General features: G+C 49.0%; 3 protein-coding genes across 5 annotated transcripts in view; 2 read left to right on the plus strand and 1 right to left on the minus strand.

The window, feature by feature from the left end:
- The window catches only part of LOC124469784 (E3 ubiquitin-protein ligase TRIM39-like), a 39,986-nt gene extending 25,480 nt beyond the window's left edge, over positions 1 to 14,506 (plus strand). Inside the window, 4 exon segments of the mRNA XM_047023280.1 lie at positions 9,777 to 9,827; positions 9,906 to 9,954; positions 10,344 to 10,353; positions 14,342 to 14,506. Of these exon segments, the coding sequence (XP_046879236.1) occupies positions 9,777 to 9,797 (21 nt within the window). The 3' untranslated portion in view covers positions 9,798 to 9,827; positions 9,906 to 9,954; positions 10,344 to 10,353; positions 14,342 to 14,506.
- A 5,257-nt stretch (positions 14,507 to 19,763) lies between these two features.
- On the minus strand, positions 19,764 to 22,013 carry LOC124469600 (E3 ubiquitin-protein ligase Mdm2-like). Of its 2 annotated transcripts, none has more exons than XM_047022991.1 (5): positions 21,814 to 22,013; positions 21,640 to 21,714; positions 21,107 to 21,240; positions 20,811 to 20,860; positions 19,764 to 20,467 (listed from the first exon to the last, which is right to left on the minus strand). In XM_047022991.1, the coding sequence occupies exons 1-5, from the start codon at positions 21,841 to 21,843 to the stop codon at positions 20,037 to 20,039; spliced, it is 720 nt and encodes a 239-aa protein (XP_046878947.1). In that variant the 5' UTR covers positions 21,844 to 22,013; the 3' UTR covers positions 19,764 to 20,036. The 2 variants fall into 2 exon arrangements, with proteins under 2 accessions (XP_046878947.1, XP_046878948.1); XM_047022992.1 differs by having other exon boundaries at positions 19,764 to 20,220; positions 20,382 to 20,467; positions 21,640 to 22,013.
- On the plus strand, positions 21,140 to 24,725 carry LOC124469599. Of its 2 annotated transcripts, none has more exons than XM_047022990.1 (4): positions 21,140 to 21,228; positions 23,000 to 23,118; positions 23,616 to 24,259; positions 24,357 to 24,725. In XM_047022990.1, exons 3-4 carry the CDS (start codon positions 23,623 to 23,625, stop codon positions 24,569 to 24,571), a joined length of 852 nt encoding a protein of 283 aa, XP_046878946.1. In that variant the 5' UTR covers positions 21,140 to 21,228; positions 23,000 to 23,118; positions 23,616 to 23,622; the 3' UTR covers positions 24,572 to 24,725. The 2 variants fall into 2 exon arrangements, with proteins under 2 accessions (XP_046878946.1, XP_046878943.1); XM_047022987.1 differs by having other exon boundaries at positions 21,177 to 21,257; positions 23,006 to 23,118.
- Positions 24,726 to 25,130: the final 405 nt, after the last annotated feature.

The following is a 25,130-nucleotide window of genomic DNA, read 5'->3' on the forward strand; positions in this document are numbered from 1 at the left end:
CTTTAACAATGACGCCCAGGGAGCGTATGGTAGTGGAATTTGGAAAAACTTGGTTGGGGTGTATAAATGGAAAAGTCACATTAAAACCAAGACAACCTTTACATTCATTATTGTCATACATCGTTACAGTGGACAATAACTCAGCGTAATGAATATTTTTCATGTTGGTGGAGTTGAACCACCTGTTTAGGTCTAACAATTATAATTTTCATGTCACCTTCAGTGAAGAGTGTCTCGGACCCTGGGTCAAATACATACTTCCCATCTCGCAGTACAAGACCTTCAACCACTGTAACGAGAGCATTTTGCTGTAAATGTGGTGTCAACTCCCTGTCTGATGTCCAGAGTTCTTTCTGATACTCTTTCAGATCCACAGGAGCGGTCTTGATTGCACTGACATGTGTGGGCAAAGGTATGTTTCGATGCCAGAGCTGGCTTTTCAAAGCTGTTAGTTTACCAAGTTGATCAACGATGTGGTCGTTTTTGCCTTTGGCCCATAGGTTTTCGTGCCTAAGCATTAGCATTTGAACAGGGTCTGGAATGGAAATTGACACAACATTGGCTTTGTTTAAGGAGGAGCCTCTCCTTGTGTTTTTTCCTGTCATGACTTCAATTTGCCTCTCTGGGCAATCTATAACAAAACCATGTTTCTGCATGATGTCCATACCCAAAACGGTTCCCTCGCTATTGTTAGGTAAATACCAAGATGGTTCGTTGATCACAACTGAACCCAAGTCCAAACGTGCGGTTTTTGTGCGAGTTGCAGTCATTTTTGTATCGCCTATACCAACTATTTCCATTGTCTCGCGAGTTAGGGGTATAGGAATGTCTGTGCAGGGGCAAGCGGCACCAGTATCTACGAGCATATCACATAACCGGCCTCCGAGGTTGGCTCTAACTTTGATACGGTTCCCACTGTTAATCACGCTCCCTATTGAAATGGAGGCCACGCACCCCTATTGCCGACTTATATGCATTTTGTCATTGCTGATCTCATGCATCCTTTTGGTTAGTTGCGATATGGTTTTCCTAATATAGAGCATTTCATCCGACTCAACTCTATTCTCTTTTGGCGCAGACGGCTTACTAGGCGTGTAATTTGGTTCTCGTCTATAGTTAGGTTTGTTTAGCAGTTTAAGACAATCTTCAGTTTTATGGCCTGGTTTTTTACAATAATTGCATGAAGGAAAGTTAACTTCAGACCGAGTAGGCTTCACTGTTTGTTGCCCTTCAGTTACCCAGTTAGTGGCTGCAACCTGACCCTGCATGTTAATCTGGCAGCGTTCCATGTCTGTTATCCATCTAACAATGGCGTCAAAAGTATTTTGAGGTGGGCCTGATCCAACTGCGATTGCCTTTTGGACGTGAGTGCCTGCATTTTCTTTTAGAAGCTGAAGTAACACTGCATTGTCGTGGTCTGGGTTATTGATTCCTGAGTATTCATTAAACACGGTCCATAAACGCCTAGCAAATGTTTCAAACGGTTCTTCTCTTTCCTGTTTTAGGTTAAGTATCACTCCCCACGCGGTGTGTGTTGGCCCTCTAACTTCAATGAGAGACTGTTTTAACCGTTCTAAAACGTTGCTGTCCTCCTCCAATGCTCTTTTATTCATGATTGTACCATCAGCTAATTCGGGCGAAAGTTTGCATTTTAGCTCTCTCGGGATTGTGACCATAACAATTTGCCATACATCGCGCAATTCAAGGTTGAACGTGTTAGTCTGTGCTTGTAGAGCGTGCCAATACGGTTCAAACGGTTCCTTACGAGGTAGATCGCCTATAACGTTTTTGTGTGCATTACATTCATCACAAGTTAGTGTACGACTGACTGTCGTTCGTGTATCATTTGGCCCAACTATGGTTTTGATCACAGATACCTGAGCCGAATTATCACACGTTGTCTGTTTCTTGACTGGTCTAGTACGCATTGGGCTACGATCCTGAACGTTAGATGCATGGCTAGTTGTCTGTTTCTTGACTGATTTAGTAGGCCTGCGCATTGGGCTACGATCGCGAACATTAGAGGCAAGACTAAGCTGATCGCTTACATCACTAACTTTCGGTTCCCCAACATGTCTGCCCCTGGCCCTTCTGACTGCGGTGATATCTGCTGAAGCTATATCATCGTCGGAACTGTCCTGTTCACGGCGCATAGAATCCAAAATAGATTGTTTCAGCGAGGCTACCGGAAAACCTACATTGTTGCAACATTCTTCTAGCTTAGTTTTATAGCCCTTGTCGTTTTGGAGCTGATTCTGCAGCTCAGTTATTTCTTTGTGGAATGCAATACTTTGCCTAGCCCACGTTTGTTTGTCATAATCAAATCCTTCAACTTTTAGTCGTAGGTTTTGCATTTCGACAGAGCGTGCTGTTTCTAGCTGTAGAATATTTGTCAAAGTAGTTTCAATCCTATCAACGGTTTGGCACATATTACGATGCATTAAGTATCCCAGCGCAGATTTTATCTTTAGTTTTTCGAACGTGGGTTTTTTGTCAAGTTTACAGCCCGTTTCCGCAAACCACTTCATGAGTGTATCATTATCCGCAGAATAAATGTGATGACCTTTTTCGGTTAAACGGACTAGCGTTTTGTGCACGCTGAGTGACCATAAGTTTAGGAAGGTCTCTTGTCCCTGTCCTACACTCATACTGTCATGTCCCTGAAAATCCATGTTCTTTGTCCTTGAGATGGAATAAAATGGAAAACAACAATACTAAACAGAAATTTATATACGTATCCTGAGTATCCCTCAATCCTTTGCTGATAGGAATTGTAGAAATATGCTTACCCCAGGAGAGACAACATAGAAAATACAATAATCCAATTAATTCCCAGTTCCGTTGATTCCGGAGCCAGCTCACAGGATCACGTCGCAAGGGTACACCAAATTGTAGTCGGTGAATCGAAAGGCCAGAGACGCTTGGTGTTCGTCCCTGGCTTGGGAACCAGAATTCACCTTAGGTTAGATTCTCAGGGAGATAATTGACTCATTAATATCTGACTCCAATTTTAAGACACGTGCACAAGTGCGTTACCTGTAACCTCGAGCGCTAAACAGTTAATGACATGAAACTCTGACGTAGGTAAAAATCTCCTGCCTGATCAGAGCACCGACCCTAAAGTATGCGTGTTCACTAAACAGTCGTTTATCTCTACTATAATATAGATTTAACCATAGTCAACCTAGTAGGATATGTAATCGATCACTCAGAGGCCCCGGTAAATTCCTTCGGAGCGTGGAGATCCACTGTAAGTGACTCAGAGGCCTTAAGTTAAAACCTACTCAAAAGTCTATGTTTATAATCAGTTAGCCGCATCAACCAGACTAGATCTAAGTTTTCACTGCCGTAGCCTGATAGATACGTTTCAAAGAGAACAAGTAACGTCAAAATGCACAGTAATAGTTTATTATCTAAATAGTAAGATAATCAATACAATGATAATGAAATATCATCAAATACAAAACATACCTTCAGAGCAATGGTTAACAAAGGTATGTCACAATGAAGACTAGGCGCCTAACGCACCGGAGCTGTATCGTAAACCAAACTCGAAGTGATTGGTAACACTTCTTCCTATATACACCCAAACCTGACTAAAATGGGGACACCGGTCACATGACTGAAAAGTAGTCTAAACGCATACAAATTCAAATTGGATCATTAATGAAGGCTACAGTAGACCAAGTGGTTCCCTTGCAAGACAGGGGAATATGTTAAACACATGTTGGTCTGCTGTAGGCACAAACTCTGTAAACCCTGTACATGTACATGTTACAGTATTAAAATTATTACAAGCATGTAATACATAAAATAAGAAACAAAAGCATATCAAACATGACATTAAAAGCTGTTTAGAACCTTATTTTCAAGAACACAACTTTTAATGATAATTTCAGAGTCTTCCTCTGTCCATCTTCCTCTTCAACTGTTGAGACCACCTCTCCAGAGGTGTGTCATTAAGGTGTGATTGTCATTTTAGCATTCATGTAAATCAACGACTGTCCCAGACAAGTGTCTGGGTGACCAGTGACAAAGGGGCTGCCAAAACAGATGCGAGTGAAGGTTGTGTTTGAGCCTCTGGTTGAGGAGTCGGCTGCGACAGCTGAAGGTGGTTACCAAGGGGATGTTGTGGAGGGTTTCTCTGCGGGGCCGTACCACTCGGAAAGTGCTCAGAGCACTTCGGAGGAGGCGACGTGGGTAGCCTCTCTGGACCAAAACCCGGAAGAGGGTATGGGTGGCCGCAAGGAAGTCATCACGCTGCGTGCAGATCCTGTGGAACCGCAGCAGCTGTGATTTGACTACCCCAGGGAACGTGTGTTCCGGGTGGTAGCTGTCCCTGTGCAGGAGTGCGTGCGTGTCCGTCTCCTTGAAGAACACCTTCACGTCCAGGCAGTGGGATGTAGGGAAGCCCTGGCCCTTGAAGGTGGTGGTGTCCAGGAAGTCAATGCTGGATTCATGGAGGACATACTTAACCTTGATGGAGGCGTGGTGGGAGTTGAGGATGTCCACAAAGGCTGTGAAATCCTCCCGTGGGTGTGGCCACACTCCCCAGATGTCATCTAAGTATCTGAGGTAGTGAGAGGGTTGGAGGGGGCACATGGGGAGAACATCCGCTTCCCACCTCGCCATATATATGTCAGCATAGGCCGGAGCAAACTTTTTCCCCATGGCGACCCCTTTGAGTTGCAGATAAAAATTACCATTGAACTCAAAGTCATTCCTGGTGAGCGCGATCTCAAGCAGCTGCATAAGGTACCTGTCCGGGCGTCCCGCTTTGGGGTGTAGCTGCAGTATATGCTTGATAGCGCTCAACCCTTCCGGAGCCTCTATGTTGGTGTAGAGGCTGTCCACATCCATGGAGAAGAGGAGGTCGGTCTCGTTGAGCCTCGCTGCCCTGACCTTGGCTATGAAGTCATAAGTATCCTAGGTCGGTCTCGTTGAGCCTCGCTGCCCTGACCTTGGCTATGAAGTCATAAGTATCCTTCACATAGCTGGGGTGCAGGTGGGACAGCGGTTTAAGGAACGAGTCGATATACTCCGAAATGCCATAGGTTTCACTACCGCAATCAGAAACGATGGGTCTGCCAGCAGGGATCTGGAAGGGGACGGGCCAGGAAGCTGGATCCTTGTGGATCTTGGGTAAAAGGTAGAACTTCCTGGGCTTAGGTTCGTCCTCACCCATCAGATATAGCCGCTGCCTGGGCACCAAGTAGCCCAGCCTCAAGAGCTGTGCGAGAATCTGATTGATCTCATTAGCTGTAGTGAGGTACATGGGTTCATCGAGCGTGCGGTAGTATTCAGGCATGTTGAGCTGTCTTTCCGCTTCTTGGATGTAGTGCTCGCGGTCCATGACCACCACAGCGGAGCCCTTGTCCGCCGGTTTAATGATCAGGTGCGGGTCCTGGCGCAGTTGTCTGAGGGCCTTGACCTCCTCAGGAGTGAGGTTGGGGCCATCATCTCCGTCATTAGGGAGAGAGGCAGCGGAGGGACAAGGGTTAGGGTTAGGTTTGGCAATAGTGACGAGGAAACACCCTGTGGGACCCCGACGGGACCACAGTTCAGGTGAGACCCCATTATGGCACGCGCACCTGAAAACCCTCTCACTCCAACCCCTGAAATGGAATAAAGAATATATTCTAAAGGTCTAAAATAACTGATTTGCAAGCACTAGTCTGTCGGCTCAAGAGCTAAACAATAGGAGTCTGACAGTATTAGCATCCCACAGGGTTGACATACTGTTGTTTCCTCCTAATATTGAACCAAAATACTGAAGTATGGACCGGAAATTCTTTGGGTGGGGGTGGCGGGGGGAGAGAGCTGGAGGGTGGTGAGAGGGTGGGGGGGGCTGGGGGGGGGGGGGGGGGGGGGGGGGGGGGAAGAGAGCTGAAGGGTGGTGCGGAAAGGGGTGGTGAAAACAATGAGGGAAGTGTGGGTTAGGGTTAGGGTTAGGGTTAGATGTCTGAGAAATCCCATCACCAAGCAGATCGGAGAACCGATAAGCAAGGATCAGAGTTGGTGCACTGGCATCTACCAGGGACCCCGGGATACAACACCAAGAGACAGGGGCTAGGCCCCTCCAGGAACCCGAAAGGGGACCCAGGCCGGGTGTCCAGTGGTCTACAAGCTACCCAGCCTCCGGAGTGGAGGATAACACTCAGAGGGACAAGAAAACAGAGGTGGGTACATGGATAGTCCCGTCTCCGTATCCACCTAGGCACGCCAGCGAGACAGTGTCCAAGCTCAAGTGGGCGGAAGGATGGTGTGTCAAGGAGGAGATGGTCATTACCGTGGTGAGGGAGGCCCGGGCGGGGGCCAGGGGGTCTTTTAAGGAAAGAACAAGGGAAGAATCCGGGCTCAGCCACGCACAATATTGCTGGCATGAGCATAAGGACCACATATGAAAGTGTGGACGTGGAAAACGCGCCACACCCGAAGGGGGCGCGAAAGAAGCCTTGAGGAACGTGCCAGCGGCCACAGAGGTGGCTGAGCACTGAAGTCCATATTGTGAAGGGGCGAGTGGCGCGGCTAGCCCAAATAAGGGGTCCAGTGGGCCAACATTGCCCGAGCCGTGGCCGCCGTCCAGTGGATATTATCCACCTGCGTCCGGAACAAGGCTGCAGGTAGAAGGGGGACCACGGTCGTGTGAGACGCCAGGAACGCGTTGAGCCGCGCGATGTTGTTCACCTGCACAGCAGGTAAAACTGGGTCCACATTAATAAGGGGCACTGCTATAGAGGCCCGTGGAAACACCGCGTGAGCGCGGCGGATCATCACATTGGCCTGGGGGAAGGCATAGGCCGACGGAGACGTTCTGTTGTTCAAACCGAACGACAGGATGACCTGCGTGACCAGTAGGTTGGGGGTCGCGACACTGTTGAGAATATCAACAGCGTGCGTGAATCTGGCCCCAGGGTAGCAGTCCACCTGCACTCTGTCCAGCAGAACTGGAGGGAGGCGGTGGAGGTTTGAATCCCCCATAATCACGACCGGCCGGCTGGGGGTCAAGGACCAGTCCTTCTTAAGCCCCGGGCCGTGTCGCGTATAGAGGGGCAGCGGACGCGCCGCAGAAGGGCGCTCCGCTGAAGGGCGCTCCGCCGAAGTCTGGCCAGGAGGTGTAGCAGAGGAGCTGCTACCGGCTGGAGGAGGGGGAGGGGAAGAGGAGCGAGGGGGAGGGGTAAGGGTAGGACTAGTCGGGATCCCTGGGGGGGGAGGAGGTAAGGACAGGAAATCAATGATTTCGTCCTCCGCCAGCTCTGAAAGGGAAAAGCTAAGGGTGGGGGAGGGGGGGAGGGGGAGAGCAGGTGGGGGGAGGGGGTCGGACCGGAGCTCGAAGTCCATGAGGTGGTCCGCGAGGAGAGCATCATCACTGGCCATCACTGGCGTCCTGGTCCTGCAGGTTTCCGGGGGCCTGGTCCAGGTCCTCAAAAGTGAGAGCCCGGCGGGAGGTGGTGGGAGGCGTGTGGGGTTGGCCGGAGGGCCTGGAAGCCGAGACAGGGGCAATCCAGGGAGCGGCGGGTTCCATGGGCATGACGGGAGCCGGGAGGAGTGCCTCCACGTGCCTCAGAGTAATCTGAGGCACGGGAGCACCAAGGTCCACTGCGGCCCAGCGGACTCCAAGTTCCCAGGCGTCCGACCAACCGGCGAAGACCGGGAACCGGGTCTGGAGGTGGCGGACCTTGGCCTCCAACGCCAGGTCGTAATGGCGTAGGAGGGACCTGTAATTGCGGGTAAACCAGTCGGCCGCGTTAGTCTGGAGTTCCTCCCAGCTTTCGAACGTCGGGGAGGACGGACGAAACAGACTGGCCAGTTCCGTCAGCTTGCGGTCGTGGCCAGGTGGGGTGACTCCATTGGTCAAGTATTGGTTGACCTGGTCCCGGTGGAAGGCCGTCTTGATCAAGCGACAGACCAACTTTCCGGCCTCCGTGACCTGAGGACCATGGGCCTTGGGCGCCTTGCTCCTCCAGACCGCGTGTAGGTCCGTGGTCAGCGGTAGAGGAGCGAGGCGTGCCGCCGCGGGCTGCGCGGCGACAGAGGCCGCGGTAGAGGCCGCGGCTGTGGCCGGGGTCCTGCGGGTAGGTAGCGCGGTCCTGCGACCGCTGCCCTGTTCCGTCCTGTCGGCAGTTTCGGCGGTGCGCTCCAGGTAGCGCAGGCACGCCTGGGTCCTGCGGACACCTCCGCGACGGCGCCGCCGAGGCGGTTGTGCAGAGGTGTCAGTGGCTTGGGAGGGGGTGGAGTGTTGGGCCCGGCGGTCCGCGTCCCGGGTGGGGGCGGAAGGGCCAGTGGTCCGGGTCCGTCCGGGGGTAGAAGAGCTGGCCTGCGCTACACGCGCACGATAAGAATCGTGTCCCTCACGGTGGCGGTGGGTGCGGCGCGAGGACGGCGGTGAATACCGGTGATGGTTTGGGCGGTCCGAGTGGCGGGCCGCCGGTCGCCAGTGTGGGGAGAATGGCGGCGGGGCTGTTGTAGGGGCCTCGGTGCCTGGGGAAGCTGGTCCGGGGTCATGAGGACCCAAACCCGCCCAGAAGAGTCCTGGGCCGGGACCATAGCCAGGTTCTGGAGTTAGGGTTAGGGTTAGGGAGCAGTGTCTGAAGACCCCCACGCCAAGCAGTTCAGTACATAAGCTAGGGGTAAATGCACCAGTATCCTAGACCCATGTAGATCATCCATCAGAGGGGGTAGGGGAGTGGACCCCCTCCAGGACCCCAAAGGGGTCCCAGGCCTGTAGACCTTGTCACGCTTGCTACCCGAGGTAAATAAATGCCTAAGCACTAAGAGGACGTGAGCAACCGACGGGTACATGGATAACCCACCCCCGTATCCACTAACGGACGTGTGCAAACCACCAGGTCTAAGCAGGAGCATGCTCTGAAGTCTTCTGTCCCCACAAGCAAGGTAACCCCCGAGGAGGAGAGGTAGGAGACCTCTGGTGTCAAGGTTCACGCGTGGGTAGCAGAGGTGACCGGTAGCCGTAGCACATGCTACATCCGAGTGAAGACACTGGGGGCTCCTCACATCCAATCCTAAGCGCGGAGCGCATCGGCGCGAAGCGCCGATTGCGCGGAGCCAAAGGTGTCCCAACGGCAACGGTGATTCTGCGTAGTCCAAACAGGGTCCACTGGAAGAGTAGTGGCACTGTCGTGAGTGAATGGATGCACATGAGTGTGTGAGTGCGTGCTATACCTGTGCCCAGAAGCCAACTCAATCTGAAAGTCTAAAAAAGGCCTGCCTGAAAAAGAGAGAATAACCTATACCAAAACCAGGGCGTGTTTGAAGAGTAGAAGACATCTGCACCTCATGTGCACCTGGGGAGAGAGCGGGTTAGTGGACAGGACACACGAGTGCCGTGAAAGCAAAATGGGGGTGCTCAGAAGAAGAGCACCACAGGTGTACATGAGTACAGGAAGGACAGGGCCTGTGAGAAGGGAAAAAGAGACAATGCGTGTGGATGTGGAGATGTGTGTGTGTGAGCGAGAGGAGAGTTTGAGAGTGTGTAGTAGGCAGAGCAAGAGAGGGGGCTCCTCGGAGCCAAAGCAAGGTTGTAGTCAAGAACGCAGAACTCCACTCCCCGGGCGGTGCCTCCTGCAGGCCCATGCCAGAACATTAAACAGGGTTAGGGTTAGGTTTGGGTTAGGGTAGGGTTAAAAGAACAACTGGATGGTCTTAAAGAGCACGGGCCTATTATTACTGTGTTGTTAAGCTAATTGAAATTGAAATGAAAAGGGTAGGAATGCAAATGGATGTGTTGTAGAATCATGTTTGTTTGTTTTTTACAGGTGCTGTGTGGCGCTGAATGAGTGGATGGTGTTGTGGATTTGAGGATCAAGGTAAGTGTTGTTGAAATTACTTTTTTAATGTGTAGATCTATGTGTGTGCAGGTAAATATGTGTGGGTGTATTTTACAGGTGCTGTGTGGCGATGAATAAGTGGATGGTGCTGAAGATGGAGATCAAGGTAAGTGTTGTTGCACTGTTTTCTAGTGTGTCAGTCTATGTGTCTATGTCAAGCTGTATGTGAATAAGTAAAAAGGTAAACTATGTGTATGTGTTTATTTGAGCCTCTGTGTGAGGGTGTAGACGTATGTGTTGTGTATGGACCTGATCTGTGTGTGTGTGTGGGTGTTGTGTAGTCAGTACCAGAAGGAAGTATACATCAACAGAATTGCCATGAAAAAATATGTATACACTTTATTTATTAAATTAAACTGGTCCTGTGTGAAAAATAAGAATGTTATGTTTTCTCATTCAGTCCCAGGGGTGTAATTGTGTTCAACTGTGTGATCCATTTTCTTTCGGCATGCTTCCGCTGTCCACTGGACCACCCGGACCCCGACTCCACACCAGATATGATGAGGTGAGTGACGGGGTGCTCCTGGAAGTGTGTGACCAGTGTTGTTTGTAGGTGTGCCCGTGAGATGTTGTTGAGGTGTTGTTTCAGCCTAGTGTCTATTGAACCTCCGGTTTCTCCTACATAGTGTTTATGGCAGAGGGTGCAGGTGATGATGTAAACCACATTGGAGGTTTGTAGGGTGAGGCTGTCCGGGACTGGAGCCGATGTGTGGCTATGGGGGTTTGTAATAAATTTCCTGTTTTTGTAGTGCAATGTGTGAGGTTTGGTTATTGGAGGGGGCATATTGCTGAATTTAGTATGTATGAGAATATCCTTAAGACTTTTATTTTTTCTATATGCGGAGATGATCCTATATGGTTTAAGTGGGGGGTATGTGTGTTGAGCTGTGGTGAAATTGTGTTTGAATGCATGTTGTAGTGGGCGTGTTCTATGTGAGAATGTCGTAACTAAGGGAATTATGATTTTAGGTGGATCTGGGCCAGTGCCGGTTGTGTGTGAGGTAGCCGGGGAAGTGGGAGGAAAGGTAGGGTTAAAGGGGGGGTGTGATTCCGGGATGGGGTTAAAGGGCGGGTCCGCGGAGGTGTTAAAGGGGGAGTTGAGGTTGGGCGTGGGGTCGGGAAGGTTGGGGTTAGGGTTAAAAGTCAGGTTGGGTCTACCCGTGGAATTAAAAGGAGGGGGGGTGGGGTTGCGGGGAGGGTTGGGGTTAGGCGCGGGATCCGAGGGGTTGTGGTTAGGGTAGGGGACCAGGCTGGGTATAGTTTTGGGAGGGGGAGGAGTGGGGCTAAGGGGAGGGTGGGGTTGGTGACTATAACTACGGGTGGAATTAAAGATGGGGTAGTAGCGGGGTGTTGGGTGGGGTACTGTAGCAGGGCCCTGGGAAGGTTTAGGGTTAGGAGGGGGGTTGGGGGAGGATACAGGATGCAAACCCGGTGTAGGGTAAGGGAGAGGATTTGGGGGGAAGGGGGATAGGAGGGGGAGGGGCTCTGCTGCAGGTTGTGTATGTACTGTTGCTTGTATTAGGAATGTCTGAGGTGTGTGTGATGTGTGTGTGTTGGTTGTGTGTGCATCATTGTTTGTAGTGTTGGGTGTGTGTGTGGGCCGAGTGGGAGAGAGAGCTGCCAAAGTGTCATTTTTAATAGTGCGCAGAAACCTCTTGGAATATCCCCTTTGTCTGAGTGAGTGAAAGAGTGTTTGAGTGGCTATGTGTAAATCGTCTTTGTGAGACGATATTCTATGAAACCGGATGATCTGTGATTTGACGATACCTTTAAATGTGTGCTTGGGGTGATAGCTATGTTTATGTAATAGTGCGTGTGTGTCTGTGGGTTTGAAATATACTCGTGTCTGAAGTGTCTTATGTGTTGCGTTTATCGTGTGAAAGTAAACTGTAGTGTCCAGAAAGTGAATCTGTTGTGGGTCAATGATATACTTCACCGTGATGGATGGATGGTGTGAGTTAAGTATGTGTATGAATTCCGTGAAATGTTTGATGTCGTGTGGCCATGCCCCTATGATATCGTCTAAAAACCTGAAGTAGAATGATGGTTGCAGTGGACACTTTGACAGCGCTTCTCTCTCCCACTCAGCCATGTAAATGTTGGCATATGCGGGGGCAAACTTTTTGCCCATAGCCGTTCCCATCGTCTGCAGATAATGTTTATTGTTAAATAAAAAATCGTTATTATCTAAGCTAATTTGTAATAACTGTAAAATGTCCTGATCCGGTCTATTGTTATCTGGGTGCTTATGAAATAGGGATTTGACAGCCTGCACACCCATTGTGGTGTTAATGTTGGTGTACAGGCTGTCAACATCGATGGTAAAGATGTGTGTGTGGGAGGGAACGGCTATGGGCTTGAGCTTTTCTAAAAAGTGATATGTGTCTTTAAGATAGCTGGGGTGCTGGGTGGATAAGGGGTTGATGTAGTAGTCGATGTATTCCGAGATGTTATAGGACTCGCTGTTGCAATCGGATACTATGGGTCTGCCAGGAGGAACTTCAAAGGGAATGGTCCAGGTGTCCGGTTCTTTGTGGATCTTGGGAAGTAAGTAAAAGAGTCTTTGTCGTGGGGTGTCCGGTCCGTATAGGTAGTCCCGTTGCTTAGCTGTAATGTAGCGTCTGTCATAAAGTGATTTGATTATAGTCCTAAGTCTCACCTGTGTCTGTGGTTGTATGCTATCCGGTATGATTTTATAATGTCTGATGTTGTTTAACTGCCTGTTAGCTTCAAAAATGTACTGGTGGTTATCTAAGATGACTATTTTGGATCCTTTGTCCGCTGGTTTGATGACTATGTGTGGGTTGTTTTTAAGTGTTTGTAGTGACTCTCGGAGTGTGGTAGTGAGGTTGTCCTGTCTGTCCGTCTGTGTGTTATGGTCTCGTAGAGTCCTTCTGTCCGCCTTGATGAGGGTCCTGATGTGGTGGTCCACCTGGGAGAGTTTAGGCTCCCAGGTGGAAGGATTGATGAAGGGCAGGTGGTTATCGCTCTCTGTGTAGTCAAAGTAGTCCAGTATTTTAAGTCGTCTGTGATATTTATGGATGTCCCTTTGAAGTTCCTCCTGGTCAAAAGTGGTGGGGCGGGGCACAAAGGTGAGGCCTCTCTCCAGAAGTGCTACTTGTGTTGGTGATGGGTGAAATGTTTTGGACAGATTCAAAATGTTAGAATTGGATGGTAGTGGTGAATGAGGGAGCTGGGGGGCGGGGGGAGGAGGGGGGGCCCTAGATGTATGTGTCGTTGGTAAATGTGTGACAATGTTAAAGGTGTCTGGGTTGTGAGTATGAGTAATTATAAATTTAACTGTGAACACCAGTGTGCAAATATTGCTGCTGCTGTTTCTGGTGTCCAGTGAATGTTGTCCCTATTGGTGTAGAATGCATCATGAGGTATTTCATGCAGTGTGGGTAGGTGTTTGCTGATGTAACTATTTATGATCTTAATGTTTTGTTTATGTTGTGGAGTGAGAAGTGGTGAGTGGCTTATGATGGGGATGTAGATGGTGGCGTTAGGGAAGGTGCTCTTGGCTTCCCTGTACATGTTGCCTAATTGTTTGAGTGATGTCTGGTATGGGTCGAGATCCTTATTGTTGAGACCCACCGAGAGGACCACCACCTCTGTGTGTGGGTGTACCTGTGTTTTTTCCAGTACCTTTTGGAAATGGTGAAAGATGGCCCCGGGGTAGCTATCCACCTGTGCCCTAGGGTTCTGGAAGGGGGGAATCCTATTTAAGTTGGAATCCCCGATGAACAGATGGGACTTTATGCCTTTAATGTTCCAGTCCGCCACCTTGCGTGCGGGCCGGGCTATGTGATAAGTTGGTGTGACTAGTGCTTGGGTGTACTGGGGGGTGCTAGGGTCTTGTGACCGGAGTTGAGAAGTGTGTGTTGGCTGTAGGGATGTGCGTGTTGAGGCGCCGAGTTTCGGAGAGTCCCCTACAGGCTCCTTGATAGGATGGAAAGGGGAGGGCTCAGAGTAGGCTTTTACCAAAGGTGATTTGCCTTTTGGTTGCCCTTTCATCATGTTATTTGCCTGCAATGAGGGCCTGTTTTTTGGGGGACTCTCCTGTTCGGCGCCTGGGGAAGGTGGGAAGAAAGAAGGGGTTAAAGGGTGTTTAGTGGTGTTTGGGACCAGATTCAGATGGGTGGGGGAGGATGATGAGGGGGAGTATCGGTGACCTACAGGGGAGGGGAAGCTTGTCTCTGTGGAGAAAGCTCCCCGTGTATGTGTCTGTGTGTTAGAGGGGGAGAAGGTGTGTTTTTTGAAGTGGGACTGTGTGAGGGACTTAGTGGCTAGTGTTGGGGGGGTCCTGCGTCCGCTGGCCAGAAGGGGGATCTGAGATGTACGTGTGGCTAAATTGAGTGTGTATTTGTATGTGTGAGAGGGTCTAGAGAGGAGTGGGATTTCTGGGGATGTGTGTGTGTTGAAAGATGGAATGTCAGTGTTGTGTTGTTCTGCAAGTGTTTCTATGTGTATGTTAATTGTCTCTTTTGTAGGTGTGCTCATGACTGCCTGATGTGACGGTGAGGCTGGCAAGGTGGCGGACTGGACGATCGGCAAAGGTAAGTGCTGTGTTGTGCTCTGATGTGCAGGTGAAGCTGATGTGTGTTCTATGGGTGCATGTTGTGTGGGTGAGTGTGTTGTTGGTTGTGCGTGTGGTAGGTGGCTGTGGAGAGTGTAAGTGTTGTGTAGTGGTTAGGGTTGGGGTTAGGGTTTAGGGTTGGGGTCGGGGTGGGGTTGGGGTTAGGGTTAGGGTTGCAATAGTGACGAGGAAACACCCTGTGGGACCCCGACGGGACCACAGTTCAGGTGAGACCCCATTATGGCACGCGCACCTGAAAACCCTCTCACTCCAACCCCTGAAATGGAATAAAGAATATATTCTAAAGGTCTAAAAGAACTGATTTGCAAGGGTTAGGGTTAGGTGTGGTAGTAATAACGAGGAAACACCCTGTGGGACCCCGACGGGACCACAGTACTGGTGAGACCCCATTTAGGCACGCGCACCTGAAACCCAACTCACTCCGTCCCCCTGGAATGAATAAATGAGCAAGAGTCTGTTTTATAGGCTCCTCCTTCTCTACTGCCAGTCACATTGGCCAATAGAAGTAGTATTAACATCCCACAGGGATACAGTTGTCCGAAGACTTTTCAAAATGTAATTAAAACCGTTCTCAGACTCAGAATCCCTGTAAAGGTTAAGACCAACATCATCCAGAAGCCCAGGGCCAGCAGTCTCACAGAGAAATCATGTAACACAAGCACATCCCTACTCTGAACAATAATACAACCCAGACCACCAAAGCCTGCAAAGTGGTTGAGGTCACATCCGATCTTCCCCAGCACCAACAATGCAGACCGTGATGCCCAATCAATGCCCTGACAGATGACCGCCGGCTAGCCTGACACCAGGATCACACCCGATGCCCACCGCCACTCCAGGCAGTCACCCGAGACCACGTCCCATGACAAGGCCCAAGATCAGGATCACTGTAGAGGGCTGAGAGCCCAGCAGTGAGTCCAGGTGGTTCAGAGATTATGGTTTTAGCCCATGAGACAAAATAAACTCAAGAGACACCGGCCCAGGCCTCAATGGACCGAAGGTCATGATTCCATGAGTACCGAGTCGGTCCAAATCCGGATCCCGTTGGTCTTCATCCAACATCCCGTCTCCAAGTCCTCATCAACTGCTGTGTTTTCTTGTTGTCAAACCTGACCTTTTTAATAAATGGGAGCCCATCAGTCTTAATCCAACCTCCTGTGTCCAAGTCTTCTTCAACTGCTGTTGTTTCCTTGTTGTCAAACCTGACCTTTCTAATAAATGGGAGCCCATCAGTCTTCATCCAACATCCTGTGTCCAAGTCTTCTTCAATTGTTGTTTCCTTGTTGTCAAACCTGACCTTTTTAGCAAATAGGAGCCCATCGGCATAAACATCCCTCTGGATGATACACTGCCTATTGATAAAATAAATACAGCTGTCACAGCGTCTGTCAGTCAAGAAGAAGTGAGAATTAAAGCCAATTGTGAGTCTAAATTGTGGAATCACATCATTAGTAGTATACCCAGGATCATTGGGTGTTTCGGCCTTCGAAACACTAGACACCCTCACCATAGGCAGGCCCACCAGGGTTGATCAAATCCCCAGTGTGTGATTCCAGTCCAATTGGAACGTCAACACCTGAATTTTGTAAAAAAAAGTCCAGTCCACAGAGAAACCGTCCCACCCAATGCTGTTCTGAGAAGAAATGGGTAAAACTAACAGAATGCCCAGACACCTTAACTCAAAGCGACTTTCCAATAAACTAGCGACTTTAATATTAAAAAGCAATTTTACTAATAAAAACCTACCAAACAATTAAATGTTCATGTCAATAAATAATAATACCTACCTGAGCTGCTTCACAATAAGACAACATGAATGTCAATAATAATAATACTTACCTGTCCTAGGAGTAAAAGAGGGTTAGGATAGAAAGCAGGGTTAGGTTTAGGAGAGAAAGAGGGACCCACCAGGGGTCTAGGGTTGGGGTTAGGATAGGGTGCAGGTGGGGTTAGGGTAGGGAGAGAGGGGGGGTTTGGAGAGAGGGGGGGTTGGGTTTAGGCAAGAGAAGGGTTAGGGTCAGGGTCAGGGGTAGGGTCAGGGTCAGGGTTAGGGGGTAGGGTTAGGGTTAGGGGGTAGGGTTAGGGTTAGGTAAGCGCTTGCCAACGAGCTTGACACTCATTTGAATGGCACTCGTTTACATATCCCTAGCTAGCCCATTGGCCGAGGCGCTTTGACACTGCCCAGCAAACTTCACAATGCACGGACGTCACAGGGTTTCGAGACTTTGCTCCACCTGGTGGACAAAAAAAGCCACTACGACAGTCTGCATGCATGAGGTCAAAGGTCTGGCCTTTGCCCTCTGGTGAAGCCCTTGTGCGGGCTACGAGTCTGACAGACACACGCGGGCGATCTCCCTGCATTCAGCAGGCCTCCAGCTTTCCGTGGGTATGCGTTTTGTGGTGTTTGTCCCCCAATTGGGCACCTCGGCCAGGCAAAGTCCACGGCAACGTGGCAATGTCCCTCCGTCACCAGCGTGTCCACTCAGGAGCGAAGCCGTACCAGGGTTCTTTCATTCTCCCATGTGAAGAGATGATAGGTTACAAAACATTGACGTAGTGAAGAGGAAATTATCAATGTACTTTGAAGGTATATGGGATAAACAGTTAGGCTGTGATAATGTTGTATTAATAAATGGTGTTTGTGCACGAAGAGGGTTATTATAACACTCAGTTCAGAAATAATTTGGGAAGACTCATGAAGTCTGATGAATTGTGGTTATGATGGTTTGAGCTAAATGACTCGTTTTGAACTGCAGCAGAGCGAGTTATGAAGTTCTACCTATCTGACCTGTGTAGAAAATACAGATGGGAAATTTGTTTGGTTAATAGCCACATTAAGAACGTTAATTGGTCTATATTTCATTTAAGAAGCATACAGATTCTGGTTTGGCATAGTGAAAATTGGGTTTATCATATCTTTGATGAAAAGAGGTGTGATTTGGTAAAATGGAGAATCTGAAACAATAGAGGTCTTAAACTTAACTTTTAAAAGAAAGAACAGCTTTTGTGAAGTGAAAGAAACAAGATTAACAGTTGATTTTGTTTAAATAAGGAAACAAAGAAACAGATTGTAAATTCTGGTAGGTTATGTAAATTCGCAGGAGGAACTTATGGAACCAAGGAATCTGTTTCGTTATGTGCTGATTTGAGCCATGGGATGGCGCTGACCAGCTGTCTCCTGTGTTTACAAACATCTTTAACACTTCCCTGGAGACATGGTGCCAGCTTGTCTCAAGTCCTCCACCATCATCCCTGTGCCCAAAAAACCAAGGCCAACAGGACTTAATGACTACAGACCCGTCGCCCTGACCTCTGTGGTCATGAAGTCTTTTGAGCGCCTTGTGCTGGCACACCTCAAATCCATCACAGACCCCTTCCTGGACCCACTGCAGTTTGCCTACAGAGCCAACAGGTCGGTGGATGATGCCGTTAACATGGCCCTCCACTTCACCCTACAGCATCTGGACTGCCCAGCATCCTACGCCATGATCCTGCTTGTGGACTTCAGCTCTGCCTTCAACACCATCATCCCCACCCTGCTCCAGGACAAGCTCTCCCAGCTGAACGTGCCCGACTCCACCTGCAGGTGGATCACAGGCTTCCTGTCTGACAGGAAGCAGTGCGTTAAGCTGGGAACGCAAGTCTCTGACTCCCGGTCCATCAGCACCGGATCTCCTCAGGGCTGCATCCTTTCTCCTCTGCTCTTCTCCCTGTACGCCAACAGCTGCACCTCCAGTCATTTGCAGTCAAGCTCCTGAAGTTTGGGGACGACACCACCCTCATTGGGCTCATCTCTCGTGGACACAAATCTTATTATAGATGGGAAGCGGACAACCTGGTGCAGCTAGGACAACCTAGAGCTCAATGCACTCAAGACAGCGGAGATGGTTGTGGACTTCAGGAAGAACACAGCCCCACTCACCCCTATCACCCTGTGTGACTCCCCAGTCAACACGAGTCATTCCGCTTCCTGGGCACTATCCTCTCCCAGGACCTCAAGTGGGAACTGAACATTAGCTCCCTCACCAAGAAAGCACAAGAGAGGATGTACTTCCTGTGTCAGCTGAAGAAATTCAACCTGCCAAAGACTATGATTGTGCACTTCTACATAGCAATCGTTGAGTCCATCCTCACCACCTCCATCACCATTCGGTATGCTGCTGCCACAGGTAAGGACAAGAGCAGGCTGCAGCTTAGCAGCCGCACTGCGGAGAAGGTGATTGCAGCCAATCTACCTTCCCTCGGACCTGCACGCCTCGAGGACCCTGAGGCAAGCGAGGAAGATTGTGGCTGACTCCTCCCACCCTGGACACTCCCTGTTTCAGTCACTGGCCTCTGGCAGAAGGCTACGGTCCATCAGGACCATTGGTCTGCCATGGTCTTCTTACAATAAGGCCTTTGTAAGATCTTTCCTTAACCCCAGTGATTGTCTTCCAATACCTCTACTTATTGGTACTTTATTTTGACAAGCATTTTTGCTTTGTGCCACGGGGTACCATTGACCTGGTATTCCCATCCAATAAAACCCAATGCAGGCCCTCTTACTCGTTCGTCATCAGCCTTCTCACCATTCTCAGGACTTGTAGTTTGAAAACCCTGTCCTTCTGCGAGCAACCCAACCCATGGCTTTTCATCTTTAAAACCCTTGTAGGGCTTCTCCCTACCACCTTACCAAACAAACATTAAAATCAGGTACCGGCGGAGGGGAAACATTTTATAACGGACCAATTGCTCTGTAATGACTAAGTTAGAGAATCAAATGGTTAGGTCATGAGTGCTAAACCATGGTCCTCAGGGCCCCCCTGTCCTGCACATTTTAGACTTTCCTTGCTCAGGGTTGCTAACCCTAGGTTGGAATGCAGAAGAAAATCAACAGGAACCACATTTAAAAAAGGACCAGGAGCCCTTGTCATTGTTGTTACCTGTTGGGATGTCCTGAAACTATGAACGCCAACGCAGGTAAGTAACACACAAGGTAAGTGATGTACAAGAAGTAACATACACATAGGACAAGGTTCATATATTTAAGGATAGCTCCTGTCCATACTTTATTGCACTACACTGTATATCTTGCACTTACTTCTGGCTAGACCTAAAATGACGGTTTATTATTAAACTATTTTGTTTCGAATTGCTTTTATTGATGAATCCATATCAAATATTTGTAGTAACAGTTTTAGAAAAGCAATAAGCCCCGCGAATCCGCGGTTTACGCTGATTTTGGAACAGGTAAGGGGAGTGCTGAAAACCCCCTTACCTGTTCTAAAATCAGCGTAAACCACGGCCTCTTGGGGCTTATTGCTTAATTCGTTGCCTTGTACCTGTACTTGTGTAAGGACAATAAAGTTGAATCTAATCTAATCTTTGGTTCTCTAGGTTGGAATGCAGAAGAAAATCAACAGGAACCACATTTAAAAAAGGACCAGGAGCCCTTGTCATCGTTGTTACCTGTTGGGATGTCCTGAAACTATGAACGCCAACGCAGGTAAGTAACACACAAGGTAAGTGATGAACAAGAAGTAACATACAAATAGGACAAGGTTCATATATTTATATTTATTAGACACTAACATGGCACTACGAGACAATCAGGAGCAGCACAGCCTCCATAGGCTCCCTGCAGACTGGACACTGCTTGTTGCCCCTCTGCAGCTTGCGAGCGCATCGATAGCAGGAAATGAGGTGGATGGTGGCCCCGTGCACGATGCATCCGTTCTTGGGACGGCTCTGACACATGAAGCAAGGGTCCAGTAAGCTGGCGGGTAGGTCGGCCTGCAGACACACACACACACCCACACCCACACCCACACATATTGATATGCAGATTTTCTATACGTAACACACATTCTCCAAAGTGACTTACAAACTGTGTACCGAGATGTCAACATGTATCCATGGATGCAAGGCTCTGGGGTTAAAAGGTCAGGACTCACAGTGGTGCCGTGGACGCACCCTTCCTCCTCTTCCTCTTTGGCCGAACCTGGCCCCCTTCCTCTCCAATGACCGGTGGATTCCCCTCCTTTGTTGAGAAGAAAGTAGTTGATGTTAGCAGTCAGTTCCCTGAACCCATTTTTCCTACTCACAATCCCTCCTCTAGGACTGACCCAACTACATGTCTAAACTCTTTCTCTCCTCTGTCCGAGATCTCTGACCTCATGACCTCATCCTTTCTCATCGCCCCACCTCCTGTCAGTCACTATTCCCTCCAGTCTGCCAGAGCTGCTTCAAGGTCATCCGTGACCATTTTGCTGTACCTATCTGCAGCATTCGACACGGTCAACCACCAGATCCTGCTCGATACACTTTCTGAGATGGGCATCTCTGGCACTGCATTCCAGTGAATCTCATCCTATACCGCTTACCTGGGTTTAACACAGGAACAAGATTTTGGCTCAGCCTGGAGAGGAAACGTCTTGGACACACACACACACACACACACACACACACACACACACACACACACCTGGGGTTACAACACTGATGCTAGCTGTCTGCCACGTGGTCTACACACATTTCAAAATAAATAACACACACTTCCATTAGGGCATTAGGCAACTGCTTCCTCTCCATGGAAATCCCTTGAAACGTGTGCGTGCGTGTGTGTGTGTGTGTGTGTGTACGTCTGTGTGTTAGTGTGAGAGCAATGTGTGTTCCTTACAGTGGCTCCTTCACAGAGAACGTGTCGATCCCCAGCACGGCCCCCAGAGGATCACCGCCTAAGTTGACAATGTGCTGCTGCTTCTGGTCGTACAGCTTTTTCTGAAAGATGTACTGGCCCAGGTAGAAGATCACCTGCGGGGACATACACGGTCAGAGCCGGCCAGAACCCTGTTGCCCTAAACCAGTGGTTCTCAACCCTGGTCCTCGGGACCCCCTGCCCTGCATGTTTTAGATATATTTTCCTGCTCCAACACACCTGATTCAAATAAATGGGCCTGATAACGAGCCATTAATTTGAATCGGGTGTGTTTGAGGAGGGAAACGTCTAAAACATGCAGGGCAGGGGGTCCCGAGGACCAGGATTGAGAACCACTGCCCTAAACTTCAGCGCAAAGGCTGGAGTGAGGACCAAATGTTTGTCATTTGTTTGGACACGCTGCTGGGAAACTATCAAAGAGGAGCAGGGACAACTAAATAATTCCAACACCTGTACCTTTACTTGTGACACATGAAAAAAGATACAATATCTACCTCCTTCCTGGTGTACACATTCTTATTTGCACCCGCGTGCTTCAGAAGGCAGCCAAGTGCGCCTGTCGGTCTCACCTGAGAAGAAATAAGAAAATAAAGAGAAAACATTAGATCATGCTCTGGTATTTAAAGAGGGGGGAGCAGGGGTTTGTGTGCTGGGGCTGGGCTGCTTACAACGGTAAGATTGTGGCTGGAACCGGTCATGTTGACGTGCCTATCTGTAGCAAAGACACAGATTAATACATCAACTCCGAGGTCTTCAACCCTGGTCCTCAGGGACCCCCTGTCCTGCACGTTTCAGATGTTGACCCTGCCCCAACCCTGCCCCAACACACGTGATTCAAATGAATGGTAACAGGCATTACCAGATAACGACCCATTCATTTGAATCAGGTGTGCTGGAGCAGGGTCAACATCTAAAATATGCAGGACAGGGGGTCCCTGAGGACCAGCCTTCAAGACCTTTGAACAACTGATAACCAGAATATTGTTATGGTTATGGTAGGCAACGCCGTGTTCACTAGCTACATCGCAAAGTAACCACATTTCAGACCAACTCTGCCTGGCATGTTTACTACAAATGTGATATTAGCTACCACAGTGCTACGGTGGCGTCTCAATTAGCTACACAGTAGGCTAATGCACGGTACAGTTTTGGCAAAGTTTAAACGCGTCGTGTGGTTAGCCTATAGCCAACACCGTATTAATAGTTAACATGACATATAGCTAGAATAAAACCCTACTTTACAAATGTCACAAATGAAATTGCAAATTGCAATGACACAAAGTACATAGATTTGTTGTTATCGGACAAATTACAGTGCGCGCGGCCTCACTCACCGTTACCTGAACTGGCGCTTCTAATGGAAATGGAAAGACGTCACGACTACACATGGCAAACACGTTGAAACATGTTCAATTAAATGAGAATAGACGTCACGACTACACATGGCAAACATATTGAAACATGTTCAATTAAATGAGAAAATCAGGTTAACAAACACTTCGGGAAAAAAAAGTGTATTTTCAAAATGAGAGGATCTGTTACGGATTCGTGTTATTGCAACACATATGCTGCAGTCCGTCATATATATATATATATATTCATATTCATTCAATATATATATATGAATACATATATATATATGAATAACACACACAAGAAAAGCAACCATATAACCAAATGATAAGTATAATATCTACATTCCTGATGAAGAGAGATGTTTTGGGGCTATCTTGTTGTTATTATCAGTGACCTAGGAACTTTGTAAAGCTCTCTCTACAGTGCCCACTAGATGGCAGAGTAAGAGCACAAATAGTAAAGGCAGAGCCTCTGGTCAATGTCACCGTGTTATGTTAGTTGCAGGTGGAGGGCCAAGGAACATCGATCAGCCATAGATGGTATGTCTTCTGTTCATACCGACTGACCGACAGCAACGACTACACTGTGGAGAAGGTGAAACTGTTGTCGATTACAAAGTAAGTGTTTCTTCTTGTAAAGTAAGACTTTCTAGCTTGTGTCGGTCTCCTATCATCGTGCTATACTTAGTTAATGTCGTGACGAGTTTCAACTTTGCCATATATAGGGCTTAATAAAACGTTTGTTCGTCCCGAGCAATGCGCCCATCCTGCCATAGCGTTTATTGTCGACGTATTCATAATCTACTATTGGCTACCATACACACGGATGGGCATATAGCCTCCTTCACCAAACCGACTAATGAATACTAAACGAATCTGGGACTTTATAGCCAAACCGTGTACATTGCTAAACGTGTACAAATGTATTATCTGGCTATAGGCCTCTCAAAATGGCCTATCCGTTTTGGGGACATGGCCTAGTCGTGTAGGGAACGAACACACACACACACACTCACACACACTCACACGCACTCACCGCCCCCCCCACACACACACACACTCACTGCTTTTCTCTGCATATAACTCCGTTTGTCACCTATCTGTGTTTTTGGCAGGGGAGAGATGAGCATCGAAATGCAAATGGAGGCTCTCCAAAGTGCAGTGAGCCAGAGGGTCGAGGAGCTGAAGGCCGAGTGCGCTCGGCTCGAAGACGGCCTGGTGCAGGCACAGCGCAGAATGGCGTCGGAGACAAAGGCCTGCTGTGCAAAAGTGGAAGCCAGGATGCTGGAGCATTTGGCCACCCTGGAAAGCAGACTGTCGGCAGCGGAACTGGAGGTGACGGCCTTGCGCCTTCAAAGGGCCAGGCGGGCAGAGGATGCCATGGCCCAGCGGGTCGCTCCCAGCCCTGTCCTCATGGCGGACCCCGTCGACCGGACGCCAAGCCCTCGCCACTCGCCACCCGCGGTGTCGCAGACAGACTCCAGGCACGGAAGTCCCCAGACCAAGCGACCCTTGTCTCCCCAGGACGGACTTATGCAGGGTGCCCCGTCCAAGCGACCCTCGTCTCCCCAGGACGGACAAATGGAGGACGCCGCCGAGCCAAAGAAGCGTCGCGTTGTCCTGTCCTACGAGGACTTGGACCCAGCCATCAGGGTTCGGGTTTTGGACTACAGGCCGGCCGTTGTGGACAAAAGAGAGTTGCTCACGGAACTCCAGCTGGCGCACCTCTTAATGTCACTGGACCACTTTGAAATAAGAGGTGAGTGAGTAACGGGGGAATATGCGTATAGTTTGTAACACTCAAAGTAAGGCACAGACATCTGATACTTCTGTTCTCCCTGACTCTTGTTTTTCAGATGCCGTCGATTTGGAGCACAAGGCCGTGCAAGTCATCTGCCTGGGCGCCGTCCACGGAGTTTGGCCTGATCAGCCCTGGGCGCCGCCCAATTGCAGCCAAACCTTTTTGTGCTACGTCATGGACAAAATCAGGACACACCTGAAAACAGTGGCCAAGCGAGCGCTGCTGGAAAAGCTGAGGCAGTCCTATTTAGAAGACCTGGCTCATCCGTAGCGGTCAAGCGGCAGCCCTAGCGGATCGGACACAAGAACACTGACACTACCCTGTTCGGCCTATTTTATTCTCGTTTTATTCAATGTGTTCATCCAATGTTTTATCTTCTTTCCTGTTCTGGTGTTGTAATGTTAAAAGTGTCATATAAATGTTATTGCCATGAGACTGTGTTTTCTTTACATTGATTGGAATGCTCAGACATGTTTTCCCAGTGTGGAAAGTCAAGTTTAGCTGTTGCAAAACGTGTTTATTATTTATTGAGCAAAATTGAGTGTGGAGACACCATTCAGAGTTTAGATGCCTTTCGTGACAAGCAAATCCCAATCACTCATTCGATATTCAAGGGGGAGAGTGAAAGTCTAGCTAAAATAAAATATAAGTAGTCATAATTTACAATATAACCTCAAATAAACAGATAGTGCAAGAGAACAATACAACAGTGCACATTTCAATGTGCCGGGTGTCCATGTGCAAGACACTCCCCCACCCCCCCACCACACACAAACACACACACACACACACACACAGAGAGAGAGACATCATAATGGCTGCAGGAAAG

The sequence above is a fragment of the Hypomesus transpacificus genome, chromosome 7 (genome assembly GCF_021917145.1).
Source record: "Hypomesus transpacificus isolate Combined female chromosome 7, fHypTra1, whole genome shotgun sequence".
Taxonomy (NCBI): Eukaryota; Metazoa; Chordata; class Actinopteri; order Osmeriformes; family Osmeridae; genus Hypomesus; species Hypomesus transpacificus.

Bases quoted from the DNA above. Each gene is read 5' to 3' on its own strand.
- LOC124469600 (XM_047022991.1), bottom strand. From the start codon at position 21,843: ATGACCGGTTCCAGCCACAATCTTACCGTT. The intron at 20,861-21,106 runs GTAAGGAACACA...TGTGTGTCCAAG, and splicing joins TTCTCTGTGAAGGAGCCACT to ACGTTTCCTCTCCAGGCTGA. The intron at 20,468-20,810 runs GTAAGCGGTATA...TTCTCAACAAAG, and splicing joins TGTTCCTGTGTTAAACCCAG to GAGGGGAATCCACCGGTCAT.
- LOC124469599 (XM_047022990.1), top strand. From the start codon at position 23,623: ATGAGCATCGAAATGCAAATGGAGGCTCTCCAAAGTGCAGTGAGCCAG. The intron at 24,260-24,356 runs GTGAGTGAGTAA...CTTGTTTTTCAG, and splicing joins GGACCACTTTGAAATAAGAG to ATGCCGTCGATTTGGAGCAC.